The sequence below is a fragment of the Penaeus vannamei genome, chromosome 26 (assembly GCF_042767895.1).
Source record: "Penaeus vannamei isolate JL-2024 chromosome 26, ASM4276789v1, whole genome shotgun sequence".
NCBI classification, from domain to species: Eukaryota; Metazoa; Arthropoda; class Malacostraca; order Decapoda; family Penaeidae; genus Penaeus; species Penaeus vannamei.
In genome coordinates, this window is record NC_091574.1 from 28119059 (window position 1) to 28129058 (window position 10000).

The window sequence follows — 10000 nt, forward strand, 5'->3', positions numbered from 1 at the left end:
TAATTATGTCCTGTTGTTTACGCAGGTACTCTTCGCTTTGGGTACATTGATGTCACGGAGGCTCAGTTTGGTGTTATGGCTATTCATATGGTCTCTGTTATTCTTGGACCTGAGTTTTGGGCAATGAAGGTAAGAGTTACATTGTTAACTCTGGCAGGCTGCGATATGCTAGATATTCTGAATAATGTTCAAAATGATTTTTCTTGTCATGTTTATGAGATATTGTATCTTTTGTTCATAGGAATTTTATTAGTAAGGGTCTTGTGAAAGTTCAGATTATATAACATAGGCAAAGTCCACTCGTCTCTAGAATTTTATAGATAGATAAATAATTTCAGCATGTCATTGCTTTAATTATAATACCAATGATAAGAAAGATGATGCAACTACTTTCATTTGAATATGAAAAAGGAAGGGAAAATGTGTATGTCTTATATACATTTACCTCAAAAGTGTAAAAATTTGATATATCATATCTATTTTTTGGATAGTTACTTAATGTTGTTGTTGTTTTAAGATTGAAAATATTGATAAGTTTTTGGTTTGTTGCAGTCACCCATTGGTTGCCTCCAAAAATGTCAATGAACAGATAATCTGAATGAAGTCTTTCCTTCAGAGTTTGCCAGGTTGTAGGAAAGCTGAAAATTTTTGTAACATTATTAGAAGCTCAGGATATGTTAGAGTAAATATATTTGCACTTATGTAGAATGTTATATTTGCAGACTTTATTTTGAATATCATTATTTTTGTTATTCAAGCTAATTTTATTGTTCTCCATATTATTTTAACACTATGATTTTTACATGCTTATATTTTCTTTCCGTTTTTTACACTTCATTTCTACTCATTAGTATTTTTTTTAACCCGTTGGATCCGGGTACCCATCTCTCATCCTTACTCCTGAGGTTTAGGCTTACTTAAGTGATGATTCTCCAGGCTTTGTTGCTTGTAGGACAGGCTGACATGAAAACGTGTGGTATCAACACTCCATGCCTCTTCTTTGCAATGACATCAGCTCTTTTTCTGGAGATGCGTTTTTGCTGTGTTGCCATTTTCTGAGGTTATATTTGTCATGCTGTATCAAGAGGGCAATAGACTTTTTTATGTTCAGTAAACTCATTATCTCTCTAGGAATTGTGTTTGATAAAAACTTGTAGTTCGCCAGTATTTTTACAACAAAACTGACCTATAATGTATAAACTATCGCTCTAATAAATCTTTCATGATAATCCCATGTTTGACGCAAACTTAGTGATCTTGAGTCTTCATATAACCTTCATTGTGAAGGTTGATTATATTACTACAAAAATTTATGCTATTCCTTTAATTTTATGAGGGAGAGTGTTACCAGTGTACTTACTTCCTGGTTGGGCATAATTGTATATAGAAAAGTCAATTTCGAGAGTAACTTTGATATATTGCTGAATACAAAACTAGTAGGAACTTTTTACGTATTGCGAGGAAGTTTGCACTCTGTGGAATTTCATTAACATTAATGAAGATTAGTTATTTGTATTAGTTTTTAAATATTTTTGTTATTAAATTTTCTGTGATTTACTGTGCGCTGCTGATTATGGCAAGCAGGAATAGTGTGTAGATATAGTGTTCTCCTTGAAGCCAATGCTCTCCTAGGCATGGCTCACGGATGGTACACTGCACCCTTGTTTACTACTGGAGCCCTTCCCTGAAAGCCCACAGAATCAGTCTCCTTCCAAGAGCTTTGTCCATTCTTGGCAAGATGTCCCATCACTCGACACTTGGCAACAATATCCCATGGCAAGGTGTTCTCGACACTCTGAACCTCAGCCATTCCTTTAACTGGCCCCTTGTCCTATTTTTTTCATAACGAGATGTCCCTGTTGCCCGGATCCAGTGGGTTAATCTCAGAAGGTCATATATCACGTATTATATCTTATGTTAATATCTTTCTCTAGGTAGATTAATCTTAGAAGTAAATGCTACATATGATTACATGTCTTCAGTTATTTAGATTTTCATATTTAGCTACAGTGTTATATAATTTCTTTGTTGGTATAATTTTTACCTTCACAGCTGCTGTTCCTATTTTGGTCATCATATATATTGTTGTTACTTTGTTTTTTTATTTCCAAATATTTGCATATTTGGGATATTTATAGATATTGAAATCTTGAGTATGTTAGGTAAATAATTTAACTAAGTTGATATTACAAGTGTATTTCTATTAGTTCTTTCTTTGTCATCATGAATGTATTCCAGGTTCCAGTTTTGTTGGTGCCATTCAGATGTCTGCCTACAATATTTGGTATAATAGCAGCATCAGTTGCTCTCTTTAATAACTTTAAGATTATACTGATAGAGAGAGGAGCTGGCCGTAATGGTTCCACGGTGGCTGTAAGTTTAACTTGATCCATCGAGTTGTCTGCATGGTCTTCAGCATGCTTGGATGGTCACTAATCGGTGTATGGCTTAGCATGAGCTGATGGCAATTTACATTAATCTGCATGGGCACATGCATTTGCACACTCACACCCACACCCACACTCACACCTACACCCACACCCACACCCACACCCACACCCACACAAATACACACCCACACATGCATGCACACACACACACACACAAACACACACACACACACACACACACACACACACACACACACACACACACACACACACACACACACACACACACACACACACACACACACACACACACACACACACACACACACACACACACACACACGCACACACACACACACACACAAGTACACACCCACACATGCATGCACACACACACATCTTTTTTTTTCTTTATTGTCTAGCATGATTATTAATCCAGTTATAGAATTATTGGGTAATGGGCTATCTCTCTTTTTTTTTACCTTCTACTGAGTAAATGAGTATTAATAAAAAATATTAACAAATATATGTTTCTTTCAGGTATCTTTAATCATTATAGATTTTATTGTTCACCCACTCCCAGATTTTTTCCTTTTCCTCCATTCAGTTCTGCACCAGAATTCTGTATCACAGTTTCTTTCATCAGGTTCCAGGGACGGATCTTCAGTTCATTGTTTTTTATGTATTTCTTGGTCTTGCTCAAGTCTTTATACAATTGGCAATGGCTTTTCCTGTCATCCTGTGGGGAGGTGCAGGGAAAAATGGCTCTACATTAGCTGTAAGTTTCAACGTCATTACAGTAGCAGATAAGAGTCAGGGGTAGATGCCTGTTCTTATGTTACTTTTAGAGGGGATAAGTTGTCTTATGTATGTCAATGGGATTTGGTGTCTTGTTTCAGATTGTGTGGTCCAGATTTTTTCTTTCTTTCTTCTACTTACCATTTTGTTGGGAGTTCAGAGATAGCAGTGGCCTTTCAAAGTTTAGGTATTTATTGATTTTCCAAAGAAAACATGTTGATTGTGTGTTTTTTTTTCTCTCTCTTCATGTTTTGATTTGTGGTTTCCTCTTGTGGGTTTATCTTATGTTGAATTGCCGTTTGATCCCATGTCTTGTGTCTTTCCCAGCTACCATACTTTGACGTGTCTATCCAAAATGTTATTGTGTACTCCATTTTGGTCTACCAAATTCTACTGGGATATTCATACTTGCACACAATACCTTTTAATGGGGCTGGGAAAAATGGATCCACAGTTGCTGTAAGTTACAAAGGAGAGTGGTGTATGTGTAGTTTCTTGGTTCAGGTTTTTGTTTTTAGTTGTATTCATTTACCCAATGCCCACAGGTAAAAATGTTTGGCAAGTGGACTTAATAACGGGATTGTTGGTGCGCATTGGCAGTTTCCACTGTTTGCGCCTGGCTCATTCAGTAGTTTGTGAGTGACATTTTGGCACCTAAAAGCTTTTATTCTGCTATGATTTATAAAAATATTATAATTTTGAAGGTTTACCTTCATTATAGGTACCATTGCCTAAGATCTTTACCATATAAATAAAGCTGCTACTACCGGAGAAAATCAAACTCTGTCTGACGAGCCAATGGCGCGGGAATGGGCACAATACGTTGCCATCCGTTTTTCGGTCCACAACAGCCATGGCATGTACTATGTGCCACCCATCGGCTAGTGATTAAAATCAGCATCATATGACAGTAGTTCTGAATTACTAATTTGATCGGTTTAATCCTATTTTTTTTCTGCCATTCATTAGAATTACTATGCAGTAAAGCTTGATTGAAGATTTTCTTATTGGTTATCAAAGTACTTTTAAATATTTTCATAGTTGTTGTGTATTGAGCTACAGATACAGGAAATGGTTACTTTGTAGTTAACTGATAGTATAAACTGCAAAAGAGGAGTGAGGATAAGCTAGGAGTATGTGTATTTGTGTATATGAATGAATGGGTGAGTGAATGAGTGAGTGAGTGGTGAATAAGTAAGTAAGCATTATGCAATGTAAATACAAGCAGTGTGATTACAGGTCAATTTTTGTTTATCTTTCAACATCTTTTGTGTCTTTGTCGCTTTTGCTTGTATTATTTCACTTATTCGCAGTTGCTTTGCATGGTCTTTGATGCCCTTCTAGTATTGGTAAGTTTGGCCAGTGAAGATCTATTTTTAGATTTTTATACTAAGTAATATAGAATATAAGAAAAGAGGGCTTCAAAATTTCCTTGCATGTATGGATAATAGTGGATTGAGTAGAATTGTATTGATAATTTTCCGTTTCAATTTTGTAATAGGCAAAGTATTACTTTAAAGTTGGACATGTTTAAGTCAATGCTAATAAAATTCATAAGTCAGTGCAAATTAAATTAATGTCTAATAGCAATTTTGTGCTGAGGATCATTTTTTTTTACCTATAAGATACTGTAGTTTGATTAAAAAGTCACACCATTTTTGGTTTGATATTGAGCTCTTGCTGTACCTCTTGATCATATTGATAAGTTTCCTAATTTATAAAGCTTTGTATCTTATTTTTTGTGTGTGTGTTCTAAAGCTCTATCTTATATCTTATGTCATTTATCCTAATGCAGATTTTGGTTTATTTTCCCATTGCTCTATTTTCTAGTTTACTTCGATTTGATTTGTGTTTTGCTGATATGATTAAGGCCAATTAGATATGTCATCAATCTTTATAAGTTTTGAAAGCCTGAATTTCAAAGTTCATGTGATCTAAATTTGAATTAAGAGTTATTGCAATATATATTCATACTCATCTTTTTTAGTTCTTGAAAACTTAGCTTTCAGATTCTTCTGATTAAAGTTGCTGTTCTTAACCAGAGGACTGCCATATTAATAATTCTCCTTCTGGCAGGGTACAAGTGTGTTGTCTCCTGTGGTGCCTCTGTCTCTCATCCTCGTACCTGCGGTTCTCATTGCGTGGAAGAGCCCAGAAAGTCTCTTTCTGCAAGATCCCACAATTTATTTGCTGACTTTTGGATGTGTGGCAGCACGTGTCACAAATAGGCTTGTGGTGAGTGCCTGCTATATTATTATCTTTTCTTTTCCTTTCTCTCTTTTTCTCTCTCTCTCTCTTTTGGTTTGGAAGGGACTGATTTTCCCAGGTATGCCATGTGCCACTTTTCTGTCTCCCATGCCTTTCTTTCTTTCCTTCCTTTCTTCCTTCCTTCCTTCCTTCCTTCCTTCCTTCCTTCCTTCCTTCCTTCCTTCCTTCCTTCCTTCCTTCCTTCCTTCCTTCCTTCCTTCCTTCCTTCCTTCCTTCCTTCCTTCCTTCCTTCCTTCCTTCCTTCCTTCCTTATTATTATTATTATTATAATTATTATTATTATTATTATTATTATTATTATTATTATTATTATTATTGTTATTATAATTATTATTATTATTATTATTATTATTATTATTATTATTATTATTATTATTATCATTATTATTATTACTACTGTTACTGTTGTTATTATTATTATTATTATTATTATTATTATTATTATTATTATTATTATTATTATTATTATTATTATTATTATTATTATTATCATTATTATTATTATTATTATCATTATCGTTATTACTATTATTACTATTATTTTTATTATTATTATTATTATTATTATTATTATTATTATTATTAGTCACTGTCATTGTCGTTATTATTATTGCTATTATTATTATTATTATTATTATTATTATTATTATTATTATTATTATCATTATTACGACTGTTGTTGTTGTTGTTGTTGTTGTTGTTGTTGTTGTTGTTGTTGTTGTTGTTGTTGTTGTTGTTGTTGTTGTTGTTGTTATTATTATTATTATTATTATTATTATTATTATTATTATTATTATTATTATTATTATTATTATTATTATTATGATAATTATGATTACTATCTTATTATTACGACTGTTATTATTATTATTATTATTATTATTATTATTATTATTATTATTATTATTATTTTATTTATTTATTTTTTTATTATTATTATTATTATTAACCACTTACTGCTGGGGTTGGCATGTCCATACATGCCATGTCCACTGTGTGGTTAATTTAGTAATTGTTTTTATATATTGATGGCTCCACAAGTACTAAGTCACCAATGAGCCAGTTACAGGCAAGGATGTTAGCTTTTCTGCTATTCTCTAAATAACAGATGATAAAGAAACAGGCTATAAATAATAATATTGGACCATACACTATGATAAACGGATGAATATTAGATTACAGCTACAGTGTGTGAGATTAGTCTCGTGATTATAAGATTTTTTGCATTAATTTCCTGCATAAAACAATATACAAGAAATACATTAGCAAGCCAGTAATGTAACATTCAACAGCATTTATAGAAAATGTATTAGATGTATATCATAAGAAAATGGGACATTGAACCTGTAAACTTGATTTATCTAAAAAGTATTTGACTATTCATAGTGAGTGTGTTGTAGGGCTGAAGGTTTAAAGTCATTCTATGGGACTGTGGATCTGCCTTTAATGATGCACAGCTAGAAGACCAGATGAAATGACAGTGGATGAAATTTCTGCCACAACAACGTTCGGTCTGCCACGTCATATTAGTTTATACCAGGAGGGTTTCAGAAATTTTCATGTTTATTTTATTTGAAAATGGAAAAATATCTCATTATTGTTTTAAACACTTATCTTTTGGATCAACACATCTGTAGTCATACAAAATAACAAAAATACAGCCTTTGGAAAAAAAAAATCTGTAGCGGTGTCACCATCTGTTGGTTGTCCTTTGTTTCCATTTAGCGGATGAATTTCCCTAGAATTCCAGCCCTGATTATGAGAATTACCTGTATCACCTGTTTATCCTTTTCCTTGATTTTCAATGATATTTTCTAGTATTTAATACTGCTATTAGTAGTGTCAGTAACAATATAGTAATTATGATGTTGATTAAAAAATGTCTCGATATTTCCCACTATTTCAAGGAAAGGGGAGGTCATAATTAACTTCTTATCAATTATTATTAATTATTATTATTATTATTACTATTATTATTATTATTGTTATTATTATTGTTATTATTATTATTGGTGTTGTTATGGTTTTTGTTCTATTATTGTTATAATTGTTATTAATGATGATTATTCTTATTGGTTTTATTTTATTATTGTTGTAAATGATAATTATGATTATAATAATTATTATTGAAATGATTATGATTATGATTATTATTGTTATTAATAATGTTATTGCTATTAGGTTTACTGTTACTATTAATTGTATTAATATTATTATTGATGCTATTGTTGTTTCTAAAAGAGAAGTCATCAAGCAAGTTTTTTTCCCATTACTGAAAGGAATACATTCTCTTGTAGCTTGGCATAGTTACTGAAGAAAAGAGTGCAGCTCAATTGTTATTAGATTATTCATTTTTAATCTGTTGATAATCTTTATTCCTTTTCCCATGTACAGGTGGCTCACATGACCAAGAGCGAGATGGCGTACAGCGATGCTTCCTTGCTTGGTCCCGCTGCCCTCTTCCTTAACCAGTACTTCAACTGTCCTATATCAGAAAAATATCTCCTGTATTGTGTCTGTGTAAGTAGTGTTGTGCTCTTGTGGTTTCTGAGATAATCTTTAAATGTTTATTTGAAATGTGACTTGATTCTTTTTGTGTGTATGTGTGATATTCAGTGTTGTGTTTGATTTTCATGTGATAAAAAAAGAGTAATTGTATGTACTGTCTATAAGGACCAATAATTTTCTTCAGTATGCATTTATTTCTATGTATATATGTGTGTGAGCTTTCATGACATTGTCTGTTTGTTTATTTGTGTATTTCTTTGTGTGTGTCTCTGTTCCTGTCTATATCTATGTGTATGCGTATGTCTATATCTATGTCTGTGTATATATCTGTTTGTTACTGTCTGTGTGTGTGTATTTGTTTGCTTATATATGAATATATGTTTTGTTCACAATGGATTACTTATAATTCATATCTTTCATACAAAGAATTAATTGACAATTCTCCCTTTCAGGTGTATGTCATCTATGACTTGATCAAATATTGTCGTCAAGTATGTTTGGAAATTTGTGAGCATTTGAATATTATGCTGTTTACAATTATTCCAAAATACCCGCAAACTAAAGCAACATCTTCCATGGAGAAAAATGGCAGCTCTAGCAAATATATGACACGCAGTAAGAGCAAGGTCAAAAATAATTGAAAGTTGTTAAAGTAGTGATGTATGTAAACCATAAATAAAAAAGTGATAAGGGTATTATAATTTGTTATGTAGGATAATGATTACCTTCATTAATTTTTTTTTTCTTTTTTTGGGGGGGCTTTTGTTACTCTCCTCATCATGGTTTTAATTCTGAACAGTGTCCATGTTATGTCACCTAATGTGTGAGAAATATGTTGAACAGCAAACTGTGTGTGGGACTGTAGACTGTTATATGTCACTGAGCACTTAGCTTTTGCCGTGCAGAATTTTTAATACTGTTACCACTAAGGAAAATACAACAACAGATATGCATGTGAACCAGTTGCTTATTGTTAAACAGAACCCTAATTTCTCAGTCCCCAGATGCAACGTGTTATTAGTCTATACTTGCTCTAATGTTGATGGTAATTACTCCCTAGATCTCATTTAATGTATAATGGCAATAAATTTTATCCTGCATACAGAATTTTTGAAGTTCTGATATCATTCCAGTAATAAATAATCATTTGTAAATAATGTAATCTTATATTATAAAAGACATCTATTTGACCCTTTCATTTTTTTTTCTTTCTTTTTTATAATTAGCTTTTTATTATCATTATTTTATTATGATTATTTTTAATTAGGGGATCATTACATAGGTCAATAAAAAAATTCACTTAAGAGCTGTATCACTATAGTACCAAGTTTTTTAGTGGCAAGACAGGGTAATACACAATGGGCATTTTCACAGTAGACATTCAGGTTCATCAAAAATCATAATCATGTCAGTTAATTCACTAAGATTTAATTCCCTATACATTTATATCCATAAAGTACACAGGATTTAGAGATTTAGGTTGTCAGCCATGCGTAATTTAAATGTCACAATACAGCTTAATATGTGACATGAATATATGTATATTATTTCCTCAGACAGATAAAAATGACAATTTTATGTTCTCATCCCACTGATATTACGGATGTATTAAAAAAGTGACAAGAGAAGAAAAAATCAGTTGTTTTTACTACTTTGTTAATTTTAAGCATGGAGGCATACAGATATTTTTATTATTTTCTATAGCTTTAATGAAAATTTATTTAATGTATACTCACTCTCTTATAAGGATAAATATCTTTTATTTATTTCCTAACTTCTTGTCTTTACACTCTTTGTCACCTGCTGTTCTCGAACAATCTGTTGTCGTGCTGCAAACTGCTGCATAATCATTCTCCAGTTCTTCCAATTGTTTTGTGCTTTTTTAAAAGAATATTTTGTGTCGAGGATGAGAAATAGTCATACAGTATCTCCTAAGAATATTTTGTGTCGAGGATGAGAAATAGTCATACAGTATCTCCTAAGAATATTTTGTGTCGAGGATGAGAAATAGTCATACAATATCTCCTAACAAATGG

General features: G+C 32.0%; 1 protein-coding gene across 18 annotated transcripts in view; it reads left to right on the top strand.

The window, feature by feature from the left end:
* Positions 1 to 10000, top strand: part of bbc (choline/ethanolaminephosphotransferase 1 bbc) — a 22876-nt gene that overhangs the window by 12390 nt on the left and 486 nt on the right. For 10 of the 18 annotated variants that reach the window (XM_027366902.2, XM_027366912.2, XM_027366904.2 and 7 more), the window contains 5 exons: positions 26 to 129; positions 2239 to 2373; positions 5265 to 5423; positions 7851 to 7976; positions 8417 to 10000. The exon at positions 8417 to 10000 is cut by the window's right edge and continues 486 nt beyond it. In XM_027366902.2, coding sequence (XP_027222703.1) covers positions 26 to 129; positions 2239 to 2373; positions 5265 to 5423; positions 7851 to 7976; positions 8417 to 8605 — 713 coding nt within the window. In that variant the 3' untranslated portion in view covers positions 8606 to 10000. Of the gene's footprint in view, positions 1 to 25; positions 130 to 2238; positions 2374 to 3036; positions 3169 to 3515; positions 3648 to 5264; positions 5424 to 7850; positions 7977 to 8416 lie in introns of all 18 variants that reach the window. The other 8 variants (XM_070139624.1, XM_070139628.1, XM_070139623.1 and 5 more) reach the window with 2 other exon arrangements.